The sequence below is a fragment of the Gigantopelta aegis genome, chromosome 13 (genome assembly GCF_016097555.1).
Source record: "Gigantopelta aegis isolate Gae_Host chromosome 13, Gae_host_genome, whole genome shotgun sequence".
In the NCBI taxonomy this organism is placed as follows: Eukaryota; Metazoa; Mollusca; class Gastropoda; order Neomphalida; family Peltospiridae; genus Gigantopelta; species Gigantopelta aegis.
The window spans coordinates 8724676-8738774 of record NC_054711.1 but is presented as its reverse complement, the minus strand read 5'-3'; the positions used below and the strand labels follow the sequence as shown (position 1 = coordinate 8738774).

The window sequence follows — 14099 nt, the reverse complement described above, 5'->3', positions numbered from 1 at the left end:
TTGATTTCTATGGGCCTGACCCCCATTCCACGAAGCTATCTTAGCCCTAAGATCACCTTAAGTGCACAGGTGTGTTCAAAACCTCTGGTATATTGAGCACATTAAGCCAGTTGTTATCATCATCATCGAGTGCATAAGGTGGTTATGCACTTGAAGTGATCTTAGGCCTAAGATCGCTTCGTGGAAAGGGGCCCTGGAGATTTCATTAAACAAATCTTTATCTCTTTTTTTACTTTTCCTTTCCCCTCAGCATGTTGAAGATACTTGTTTATTATAGACTTAAGGTTATCTTAGGCCTAAGATCGCTTCGTGGAAAGGGGCCCTGGAGATTTCATTAAACAAATCTTCATCTCTTTTTTTACTTTTCCTTTCCCCTCAGCATGTTGAAGATACTTGTTTATTATAGACTTACGGTTATCTTAGGCCTAAGATCGCTTCGTGGAAAGGGGCCCTGGAGATTTCATTAAACAAATCTTCATCTTTTTTTCTGTCTGTTTTTTTCATTCCCTCAGCACTCTAAAGATACTTGGTCATTATGCACTTACGGTTATCTTAGGGCTAAGATCACTTTTCAAAACGGGTCTCTGGAGATTCCATTAAACAAATCTTCATCTTTTTTTCTCTCTCTTTTCCTTTCCCCTCAGCACTCCGAAGATTCGTGGTCAGAAGAGGAAGGGGAGGTAAGCGAAGACGAGCGCCGTAAACAGCGTTACCGCCAGTCGTGTTCGACGCTGAGCTCAGAATGTGGCGTGTTCTCAGAGGAGGAGCACAACCCGTTGAAGGACCCGCAGACCGAGGAAGGTCTCCTGTCGACAGGAAGCACGGAGAACCTGCACCGCGAGCTAGCGCGCTGTTCCTACATCTCCGATGGGCTCTCCGACCGCGAGAACCATGTACGCAATCTCAAGGATCAGGTCTGCTCACCGCCACAGGACAGAAGAAGATTTGAGGTATTTTATTGAGCGATTTCAAGTATTTTTGTGATTTATTTAAGTGATGTTTTGTGTAGTTTTTAAATTTACATATTTCTGTGATTTTACATACATATATTTCAGTCATTTCATGTATTTTTGTGATTTCAATTATTTCAGTGATTTTTACATATTTCAGAGATTTCACATATTTCAGTGATTTCACATATTTCAGAGATTTCACATATTTCAGTGATTTGACATATTTCAGAGATTTCACATATTTCAGTGAATTTACATATTTCAGTGATTTTTATGTATTTTTTAAATTCACATATTTCAGTGATTCACATATTTTGGTGATTTCAAGTTTATTCAGTAATTCTGGTGATTTCACATATTTCAGTGATTTTACGGTGTAAAAACACACATAACTGTTTCACTCCATTCTAACTTACAAAAGATTCCGTTGCTAATTGAAATTAGTATCCCATTACATTTCAGCAGCGGGTTTTTTCTCTCGTTATCTCTCAGACATCATATAACCATACTTAAACTGTGTTCTGTGCATGCATAGTTAAATAAAACATTCCTTTCTTCTTCTCATATTGTTGTTGTTTGTTTTTCAGCCACACACTTTGGAGAGCAGCTCTGACGAGGATGGACCAGTCAAAATACCAAAGAAGAAAAACGGATGGTAGAGTTCAAGTCACGACCCATGTTGCATCAGTAGTGCTTGGAATTCTGGGATATCTAGCTCATCTAAACAGTTACCACAAGAACTCATTGAAAAGAACATTCATTTTGATGTTTAAACTCATCCTTCAGAACAAATTCACATGGACTAGAAAATGTCAAAGTCTCTGACAATTTCATAGTGGATATATAGAAGTAATAAATCATCTTCCACAACAAGGGATTTAACATCTTCAACTAAAGGGTTTTGACATCTTCCACTGAAGGGATTTGAACCTGAGACTCTCTGTACAAGAATCCAGTGCCATATCTACTAAGATGACAGGAAAATCCCCTCTAGCTACTGCCAGTAGGAGTACATTATACCAACACTACTACTATGTGACATATACCTATTCTATGGCTGGTCAAGCTTGTGACTGTCCTCTACGAGACTTGCTGATGCTCCAGAATTCAACTATAGCTGAAGAGACCTTATGGACCCAAATGGTCAAGATCCTTCAAGCAACAGTGGTTACATTGGAAATGACTCCTCTTTAACATATCTAACTGTGGCTCCCAGACAGTGCTACAAGAAACATTGATTGTCTCAAAAGTGATCTCTATGCTGGCAAATGCTCCCAGAAAGAGGTGTGGACTCCAAAGAAGGTAAAGGGCTTCTTAAAAGTGATTATCTCTCTGCTGATCCATATCCATCTATATCTGTTAATACAGCAGCAAATCTAGGTGAAGCTCCCGGAAAGAGGTGTGGACACCAAAGAAGGTAAAGAGCATCTTGAAAGTGACTCTCTCTGCCGATCCACATCCATCAGTATCTTTGAATTCAGCAGCAAATCCAAGAGAAGCTCCTCCCATAGGCTTGTTCTAGAAGGGACATGGGTCATCTTGAAGGTGACTTTTCCGCTGATCCACAATTCATCTCTGTCTGTGGATTGAGTAGCAAATCTGACTGAATTCCCAAGGAGTGTGTATTGAATGTGGCAACTACTTTCTCAGTGTGTTATCTTGACAACTTTGAGAATGTTTGTGTGATTCAGACTGTTCATGTTGACAAATGGCAACAGAATGTTTATGTTGACAGCTGGCAACAGTGTTCTTGCAGGCATCTGGCAGTTTCCAACTGTTCATGTTGACAGATTTGCAACCAAGAGTTTATGTTCACAAACGGCTATGATGACAATTTCAAGTGTTCATGTTGACAGATGGCAAATTAAAAGTTCATGTTGACAGATGGCAACCAACTTTTCACGTTAACAGATGGCATCCAAGTGTTCATGTTGACAGATGGCAACCAAGTGTTCATGTTGACAGATGGCAACCAAGTGTTCATGTTGACAGATGGCAACCAAGTGTTTATGTTGACATCTGGCAACTATTAGAGCCTTCATGGTTGTAAATGACAACATTGGAATAATGTTCATATTGAAAATGGCGATTGTTGACAGAGGGTGGTAACCTTGGATGGTGTTAAATTGGTTTAGAGTGATTCGATTGTTGAGTGCTTTGTTATGACGATAAACTGATGTTTGTACACAGTGAGTTACGGATCTGCAAATTGTTATGATGAACACACCTTTACTTTCATCATTGTGTTTCCCTGCTGATTCAGATTTTGAAGGGGAAAAAAATAACTTAATTAGTGACACATCAAACACTGGTTACTAAGCTAGAGATTTTCAGTTGTCTTGTTTTTTTCATATGAAAATGCACAAATGTCTATAGTTGGTGCAAGTTTTGTGTTTCTGGCCACGATGAAAGTTTTCGTATTGACTTTGTTGTACGTTATAAGAAGGAACTTGATGAAAAGCTATTTTCTAAACCAGGGAAAACATCGTATATACCTCAGAAATAACTCAAGCTCTTGAAATCTGCATCGACTTGTGTGATCGTTTTTTCTTTATTTGACGAGAGGAAAACAAACTGTTTTGTAAACTGTTAGAAAAGGCCATTAAAATTGTAAGGAGGAGTAATGAGTTAATGGTCTGTCTCTTTGCTGTTGTGCATACCTTTAAATTTCATATTGATCATTCCAGGAAAGTCCATTTTAAATAGGATGTGTCATGTTGCTGTTGTCTAACAATATGATAAATCATTTATATATGTAAAATATTAAGAGTAAAAAAACCAACAACAAAATATGTCAATAATTTAATTCCATGTAACTGCCCAAGTATTTAAATTGTTTTAACTGAGTTTTATGTAAACATATTTTGTTATTCAGCTAACAATACATTTGAAATTACAAATAAAATCTGATTTGTCAATTTAAAATGTGATCTGATCAATTGAAATATGATTGGTCCATTTAAAAAATTAATTTATTCTGATTGGCTGCATATCTAATTATTTAGAATGTTATTCAGCCAATCATATTCTTTTCATCTAATCAGATGAAATGTGATTGGTCCATTTGAAAATATATTTGAAAACTGATTAGCTGTATGTTTTAGATATAACCTGTTGACAGTTTGTTCAAGTCTGTTTCCAATAACTTGATATTGTTAGAGATGTTTGTTATGTTGGTTCAGTTGAGTTGGATATTTGTGATTAATCACATTTGGTTTGGTTACATTGGTTAACAGAAAAGTTAAGTTTAAATTATAGATTATATGAAAGTTTATTTGATTACTCCCCAGTCTTTTTCAGATATATCTTTCCTCTCTAATTATAATCTTTGCTGTCATTAACCACATGTCCAATGCCATATAATTATAATTAAAATGTGTTGAGTAAGTTATTACTGTAAATACAAAAAATTATTATTAATATATATTTTTTTTTACAGATAAATCATTGCAGTCAAAGGGCACATATTAGTTGGGTATTACTTATCTTTCTTTAAATTCAGTGAAACCCCCCTAAAGTAAAAAGTCCGGTTTTAAGATGTATTCGGTTTAGAGAGGTTCTCTTCTGTACAGGTATTTATAAAGGGTCCACGAAAAACGTCCAGTTTTCAGGGAATTCCAGTTTACTGAGGGTCTGGTTTTGAGAGGTTTCACTGAACTAAATTTACAGTGTTCACTCTCTAGTTCTATCCTGTATATAGGTCAGCTCTATTAAAGGTGTATTCTCTCATTCTAACCCGTATACAGGTTAGCTCTGTTAAAGGTGTATTATTTAGTTCTAATCGTTATACAGGTCAGTCCAGTTAAAGGTACATTCTCTGGATCTGTTAAAGGTATATTTTCCACATGTAGATCATTTCAAGAGATCACACATTTTCAGATAATTTGTAATGAAAACCAATGTTACTGAACTAAATGTTTTAACTGCAAAAGGATTTTATGCTGAATGAGCTATTTTGCTGGAAAATATTGGTGCATTTTTACTGTTAAGTTTATGACTTGGCCAATAGCAGCTGAAGAGGTGCCAAACAAGTACATAAAATGGTTCCTACTCTGCAAAAATAATCTTATTAGATTGTTTGATTAAAGGGTGGGATGGAGGTCAGTGGTAGAGTGCTCATCTGAGTTAAGTTGAGGGCACATGCTTGATCACCTTCTACAGAGGTGGATCTAGGGGGCCCAGGCCCTCCCTATATTTTGCGACAGTTATAATTTTATTATATATTAATTTTCATTTTTTTATGATCCCCCTCCAAACCTCCCTCAAAGTTCCATTGACATTCCACCTCATGTCATTGGGGCCCCTCACTAAATGGATTTTCTGGATCCACCACTGCTCTAGGTATCTATTTCTTCTCCCTTTCCCAGCCAGTGTACCACGGCTGTTACATCAAAGGCCTTGGTATGTACTGTCCTACCAATGGAAAAGTGTGCATAAAAGATCCCTTGCTGCTTTATCGGTAGAAATAAACATATTTAGTGGCAGTGGGTTTCCTTTATCTTTTTATTTACCAAGTGTCAAAATAACCATATGCTTCACACCAAATAGCTCTAGTTTAAAAATGTGCTGAGGTGTCGTTAAACACACATTCCTTTCCTTTCCTCGCTCACTCTTGACCAAGTGTCAAAATAACCATATGTTGGACACCAAATAGCCGTAGTTTAAAATGTGCTGAGGTGTCATTAAACAAACATTCCTTTCCTCTCTCACTCTCGACCAAGTGTCAAAATAACCATATGTTAGACACCAAATAGCCGTAGTTTAAAATGTGCTGAGATGTCATCAAACCAATATTCCTTTCTTTTCTATGTTTTATTTGTTTTTAAAGTACTCCTACCTGGAACATAAGAAAAATATAAATTTGAGTTACATTTGGAACCATTTTATGTATTTGGCACGGCAAGATTTGTTTAATGTATTAGAATTTTTATGACTGTGTCACTAATGAATTTTAACAATGGACTGAAAGTTATATTGGTATGGATCAGTTCACCTTATTTTCAAGGGGTGACAGGTTGGATTTCCATTGGAAACCATTCACAAGGCAGCTTTGTACAGAATATAAATTGTGTCTCGTAGAGAATTAGTTAGATTTTTTTGCTCCAAATTTGTAAACTGTTTCGCATCTGATATTAATATGTAAATATTTAACAAAACATTTAGTTTTTATCCATGTTCAAATATATGGCCACTCCTGATAAGGGCATATTCAGTAAAAGTACTGGAATAATAACATATATGGTCATTTATCCTGCAACCACCATTTCTATTGACAGAATATGATGGCAGATAAAGCAGTCATCTCTAGCTACTAGCAGGATATAACTTGTGACATCACACATGTGACATCAAACGTATAGCCTACATTACAAAGTCGCTCATTTGACCTCTAGGTAATCGTACAATGTGGCAGAAATAACAGAAATAATAGCTTTTCCCCTTAATTGTTATGGTCTGCAGGATAAAGATAATAATTTAGTTAATGACGTCAGATATCTGTTTTATCCTGTTCAGGCCGAATGAGAATTTCCCATTCTTACCTTCACAGGATAAAGCAGATATCCGACATCATTAACTAGTTATTCTCTATTTAATAAACGTTAATATGACACATTTAATGCAAATTGGTGATGCTGCGAAATTGAGACAAAATGTATTTAAAAAAAACAACAAAAAAAAAACAGTAACAGAAGATAGATTTGTAATGTTAGTGATCTCTATTGGTTTGTTCCAAAATAAATAAATCTTAATTTACATGAAACAAAAGGGTGTTAGCCTTTTTTAAAGACAGAATCAGCCCTTGCATTGCAAAAATATTTCCTAATTGTTTTACCACTGAGTAATTGGAATTACACTTCAGGTAATTTAGATGTGATAAAATTTACAAATTTGGTGCCAAAAAAACCTTGATAACCGATTCTCATAAAATCTGTCTTTTTTTTTTAAATGACAGATTGTTAATTCATTATGTTGCACAGTACTCATTATTTATATGTATGGTTCTAGTCCCCAAGTATTGGAATTCTACACATCTCCTTGCCAAGTATTTTACAACTTTACATATTTATTTGTGATAGTTTCGTCTGTGAAATATATTTATGTTTCGTTATCATATCAGTCATGTATTTGACCAAGATGTGTATATATTAAACATACACTGGAATGCTTTAAGACTAAATCTTACAATAAAACCTTCATTTACATTATCATACAAAGAAACCTGAATTATACAGTTCCTTAAGTCTGTATGATGAAATGACTTTTTAATACAATCGACTGCTAATATTAGTCAATTTCATACAAATTTATTTCAGATAGCACCTTGAGAGATTTATTATATCACATCTGATTGGCTGCTCCAAAGCAATGACCTACATGTCAAATCCAAACAGTCCAATGAAATTAACATTACAGATACTAGTTGATTTATGGGATTTATGAATGGAAATGTAATCATTAACATTTTTAGTGTTCAAAGATCAACTCGGCACTAATGATACATTTTTGAGAGTTAAAATATTAATTATCTGGGAATTAATATATCTGAGCATTAAAATATTGACTCTTTTAGGAGTGAATAGGTCTGATCATTCCTTTGTGTCTTACATAAAAGTATTTGAGTTGAGATAAAATATCTTACCATACGATCTCAGTTTTCATCAGTAAAAATTTTAAAATATGCCAACAGTATATTTGACATGTAAAATATATATTTTAATATAGGGGTGGATACAAAAACTTGAAAAGGGGGTGGGTGCAAAATATTTGGTGCAAAAGAATTTGAAAAAACCCGGAGGGGTCACAATGCACATAAACTTTTGTTGCACTAAATACATTTATTATGACTCTACATTTTGACCAATGAAGAGGTGTACAGTGTCAAAAAGAGGGGTGCATACCCCTGCATCCTCCTTTGTATCTGCCCATGTGAAATAGATGAATTATTGTCACAAACTCTACAGGTAAACTCTTGTTAAACAGCCACACAAAATATGACCTCTTTATACAGGTGACTGTATTACATAGGTCATTTTGTACTGTATTGAATGATCTTAGAAGGCTTCTTCAACAAAAATTGCTGTTTAATAGAGGTGGTCATTTAACACAGGTGACCAAGTGAGCAAGGTTGATGGTATATTTAACCTAATGCACATGTTGAACAATTTTACAATGCATTCTACATTTAACAAACTTGAAAGTAAACTAATACTAGTATATAATACAGTTGTTAATTTTAGTTATGTTGTTGGGCAGACAAATACATATCATTTTATCACTCATTATACGTGTACGGTATATTTTTAAAAACAAATCTAACATTTACAAGACAATGAGACTACTTATGAAAAAGAAATGAAAAAGAAAACAAGAAAAAGATATAATAAAAGTTAAAACGTTATACAAAATAAAAACAGAGAGAGAGAGAGAGAGAGAGAGAGAGAGAGAGAGAGAGAGAGAGAGAGAGAGAGAGAGAGAGAGAGAGAGAGAGAGAGAGAGAGAGAGAGAGAGAGAGAGAGAGAGAGAGAGAGAGAAGGAGAGAGAGAGAGAGAGAGAGAGAGAGGAGAGAGAGAGAGAGCGAGAGAGAGGAAAAGTTTACTAGTAAATAGTTTATGTTACATGGCATTATATTTAGTTTTCTTAGTCTGCAACTTTAAATCAAAATTGGAAGGGCTGGACCCTGAATACAGTAGGGTTTCATTTGTAAACCAAAGATATAATAATAAAGGCATTATACATTTTTATGTGGTGGAAGTTTAGTTTACAAAACTATATACAGTGGACTCTGTCTAAACCGGTTTATGTGTAATCTGGAATTCTGTGAAAACTGGCACAATCGTAGATTGCTATTCAGTACCAATAGCTTGGGTGAAATCTGCTTTTCGTAGCCAGGATTGTATTTAGGGGTAGAGATACCGACAATGGGTCGGCAACCAATGTCAGTAAATTGTTATGGGGCAACAGAAAAATATGTAACATGGGGTTTGGGGAAAGTTTTGTGGCCATGCACCCCCACTGGCTATGCCAGTGATAAAATATGTCTAATTTGGAACTCTCTTCCAATCCACCTGCATATTTCGTCAGTCCCTCTTGAATCCAGTTTAGACCAAGTCCACTGTAATAGTATTATTTATTTTTAGTGAGGTTATATAGCCCTGTAATAGCTACATGGAAAAAAGGGTAGATTGATACACACCATTTTTTGTCAAAGTTTAGCAAATCTTAAAAAATTGCAAAATTGCAATTTTCCGATCCACATTCCAAAAATTCATATTTCTAACAATTCACCTGTGAAATGTCACTGCAAACATAAGTAATCCTTTGATTTATTCTTTATAGTTTTGTGTTCACAATTAAAATGGTGTCATTTAATGAGAAAATGCTCAATAAGATTAGATTTTAGACAGGGTTATCTTTCTTGCACTCTCCTACCGGCATGGTGCAGTTATGTGACCTACATTGTCATGTATATGTAGGTTGTCTTCATTCATATGCTGTGACCATTTTCATTTAGTAACTTAATTGGTTGGACTTCAGTGTAGACTCATTTCCATCGTAGTAATTATTTTAGGTATCATATACTTGATGTGTCTTTTCATGAAAGTGGCTATTTTATTGAAAGTTATCTGCCCATGAAAGTAGACATTTTAACGTTTGCTATTCTGGTTCCATATAATGCTTTCCATAACATAATTCCTCATATCAATGACCAATTCTTCATAAAAATGCTTTAAAAACAAAACAATTTTTTTGTTAGATACATGTATCTAATTATTCAGTTTAACAATATGTTCCTGTCTGACAAAACCCTGGCAAAAAAAAAAAAAAAAAAAAAAAAAAAAAAAAAAAAATCTTTTACTTTCTGATTAATTTTATTATTATTATGGAATAAAAAGAGGTACCAACCACTGGGGTAAATTACATGTATTTTACATTCCCATGTTCATTTAAAGAAAATACAAACTGTAAAAAATTTCCATTAAGAATATATATAATATATAATTATAAATATTCTGTTGCATGAAAGAGCTGTTAAGTTGAAGAACAAAGTTTATTTACTTGGACTCAGTCTTGGACACAGTAACCTTTTTATTTTTTTCATTTGATTGTAGATTTCATGTGGCCTTTTTCAATCACCATTATTCCATACTATCATCTATACTACATATCATACAAAACATTTTTTTTTTTCTCATGTTTTTCAAGTAGTGTATTCCAAACTATCGTGCCATAAACTTTTAGCTGTCATATTGTGTTATTTGAGAGTGCGGTCATTACCAGTATGTTCTGTTACGGTGTAAAACAATTTAAAAAGCTAACAAACAAAAAACAAAAAAACAAAAAAGAGAGAGAGAAAAAGCATCCACTTATTTCATCAATTCCTTAATTGTATCTTTAGAAGCGTACAGATTTTTAAAATTATTAAATTGAAAGTTTGTTTTGTCTAATAACATCACCAAAGCGCAGTGATTAAATATTCATCGCCTACTGGATGTTAAACATTTCATAATGACACATTGTCCATTAGCAACAAAACATTTGTTTTCTTTTCTTTTCTTGTTTTAGTTTTCCCATTTCATAACAGCTTTTGGAATACACCACACTACATTCACAACAAAGTAAGACTTTATTTTTTAAACATTTTTGTTTTGGCCTGGTGCCAGGGTGGTTTTGTGTCACATAATTATTATTATTATGTATTACAAATGTTTGTCCTTTGCACATTTGTAAGCATTTGTTTTGGAAATTTTTAAGTTGATGATATATGAACCATAACAATGTGTACGTTTGAGAAATGCATACAGATCATCAAAGACATTAACACATAATTGATTATAATGTACGTAGGCATCGGCCATGTTCCTTAGCGATATATCTCCATGGTTTTAGATATACTGGACAACAAAAGATACAATAGTCTTATTCAACTTGCCTTGTGCTAGTACAACAACAATGCTATACGATCCTGAGGCATAACCTCCTCTGCTATATACAGTCTGCCCATGCGCAGGTGTACTAAATACATCTGGCAAGGGGAGACAATTCTGCAGTAGAGGTTATGACTTAGGGTCGTATAGCAGTTGTTGTGCTAGCACTAGTTAAGTAAGAATAATAATGAAAATTAGAAACAAATTGTCTAAGTTTGTTTTGTTTAATGGCACCACTAGAGCACATTTATTTATTAATCATCAGTATTGGATGTCAAACATTTGGTAATTCTGAAATATAGTCTTAGAGAGGAAACCAGTTATATTTTTTACATTAATAGCAAAGGATCTTTTATAGGGACCATCCCACAGTTCGCTTGATACGTGGTCAGTCTAGGATCAATCCCCGTCGGTGGACCCACTGGGCCATTTCTCGTTCCAGCCAGTGCTCCACAACTGGTGTAACAAAGGCTGTGGTATGTACTATCTTATCTGTGGGATGGTGCATATAAAAGATCACTAGCCGCTAATTGAAAAGAGTAGCCCATGAAGTGGCCACAGCAGGTTTTCCTTTTTCAATGTGTGTGTGGTCCTTAACCATATGTCTGACATCATATAACTGTAAATAAAATGTTTTGAATGCGTTGTTAAATAAAACATTTCCTTCCAACATATGGTTGCTGTGGCGTGTCACTAGCGACCTAATTCAAAGCTTTCTTAAGCTCACTTAGCATAATATCTTCCTTGCAAGTCTTTTTGCAGTGCACTCCAAGATCGCAGATTGAGTTTATAGACAGTTTATTGAATTAGCCCGTTGGTCTGTGGTAAAGTGCATATACAGTGAAACCCTTCTAAACTGGACACTCTGTAAACCAGAACTCCCTCAAAACCGGACATGTCGCTGTCCCTTTTTAAATATTGGTACAGAACATAACCTGTGTAAACTGGACACTCTGTAAACCAGAATTCCCTCAAAACCTGACATGTCACTATCCCTTTTTAAATATTGGTACAGAACATAACCTGTGTAAACTGGACACTCTGTAAACCAGAATTCCCTCAAAACCCGACATGTCACTGTCCCTTTTTAAATATTGGTACAGAACATAACCTGTGTAAACTGGACACCCCTTATAAACCACACTTTTTACTTGGTCCCATGGGTGTCCTATTTTAGAGGGGTTTCACTGTAAAAGATCCCTTGCTGCTAATGAAAAAATTTACTGATTTCTTTTGATGATCATGTGTCAGAATTACCAAATGTTTGACATCATATAGCTGATGGTTAATAAATCAATATAACTGTTATTAATAAACCAATGTGCTTTAGAAGTGTCGTTGAACATAATAAACTTTAACTCTGTAATTATGTGGAGATTTAAAGCCAGGGTGATGAACGATGTCACGGTTTGTTACTGCAGCGTGTCTCGACAGTGTCGTAACCTTTAACCCGATACTGTTTGTGTAAAATTCATGCTCAGTTATTGTTTTTGATATCGTTATATATTTTTTTTTCCTGTAAGATACTGTTTTCATCTAGCATGTCACATTCCAGTGTGTGTAGACTTATTTGTGCATATGTATATAAGATAATATGCAATTTGTTGTCAAGTCAATAAACATTAAGAATGGATTCATACTTTGTTTTAATATTTTTATCACAATTATTTTTTACCAGTCAAGTGGTTATTGAAAGTGACCAATGAATAGCTTAAAAAGGGGTCAGGATTTAGCTCAGTCGGCTGAGGTGCTTACGTCACAGGATCGAACCACCTCAGTGGATCCATTCAACTGATTTGTTTTTGTCTCATTCCAACCAGTGCACCACAACTGGTCAAAGGTATGTGCTATCCTGTCTGTGGGATGGTGCCTATAAAACATTGTTTGCTACTAATGAAAAAATGTAGCGAGTTTCCTCTAAGACTGAGTCATAATTACCAACTGTTTGACATCCAATAGCCGATGATTAATTAATCAATGTGCTCTAGTGGTGTCATTAAACAAAACAAACATAACTTTCATATATTTGTCAGTGTTCAGAATTTTTACTTTCTGCCAGTCTCTGACAAGTTGATATTGAAAGTGACCAATGAATTATATTAAAGAAAATGTTCGACTGCAAAAAAAAAAAAAAAGAGAGAAAAAAAAAGACATACAACAAATCAAATATGAGAGAAAGACATACAAAAAAGCAAATATGACATTTATTTCAGTGGAAATGAAAATTTCAAACATTACATCATTTTAACCAATTCAGTCTCTGTTCTAACAAACTAAATGGTGGTTCTCAAATGTGTTTGCACTGCTGGATTGACTAGATGTGTTTTCAAACTCACACTTTCTGCCAGACTCATCTTTTTTTAAACATCCATTTGAGAGAATACTGTGTATTTTGTACTATCACACTGATGTTCATCACAAAGTTGGGGATTGATTTCAAGACATCCGATTGGCTGCACCATGGTGATGATCTACAAATCCAAACTATCCAATGAAAGTAACATACAGGGGTGTGAATTGGTGAACTGTAAAAAAAACGAAATCTAAAGGGGTCCCGGAAATTCTTGAAAATCCTAGGTTAAAATCTGTGCCATCTGACACATTTTGGAGGAAAGGACGATTAAAATGCGAGGAAATGCAATGTTCCATGAGAGGAAAACAGCTGATCCGAGGAGAATTCCCACCCCTGAACATAATTAGAGATGATGATTTCTATTGATGACACAGAAGTTGACAGTTTGAGCAAAAATACCACAGATAACTTGTGACACAAAACGCATTGAAGCTTGGTCTGGTGAGCCTGGTGCTGTCAAAATATAACGCCTTTTGAATTTCTGTGTTGTCTGCTGCCAGATCTGTAGTTCGCACAAGTACATTTGTTTCAATACATTTCTTTTTCAACTAGTACCATACTTGCCAGCCCCAGCCCCAGCCCCAGCCCCAGCCCCAGCCCCAGCCCCAGCCCCAGAACCGACCCCAGCCCCAGCCCCAGCCCCGACCCCAGCCCCAGAACCCCAGCCCCAGCCCCAACCGACCCCAGCCCCAGCCCCAGCCCCAGAACTGACCCCAGCCCCAGCCCCAGCCCCAGAACTGACCCCAGCCCCAGCCCCAGAACCGACCCCAGCCCCAGCCCCAGCCCCAGAACCGACCCCAGCCCCAGCCCCAGAACCGACCCCAGCCCCAGCCCCAGAACCGACCTCAGTTTTGGTGTAATTGTAGC

General features: G+C 35.6%; 1 protein-coding gene across 1 annotated transcript in view; it reads left to right on the top strand.

The window, feature by feature from the left end:
* The window catches only part of LOC121387666 (mitogen-activated protein kinase kinase kinase 13-like), a 103141-nt gene extending 98832 nt beyond the window's left edge, over positions 1-4309 (top strand). Inside the window, exons 13-14 of the mRNA XM_041518853.1 lie at positions 645-950; positions 1541-4309. Of these exons, the coding sequence (XP_041374787.1) occupies positions 645-950; positions 1541-1612 (378 nt within the window). The 3' untranslated portion in view covers positions 1613-4309. The remainder of the gene's footprint in view (positions 1-644; positions 951-1540) is intronic.
* Positions 4310-14099: the final 9790 nt, after the last annotated feature.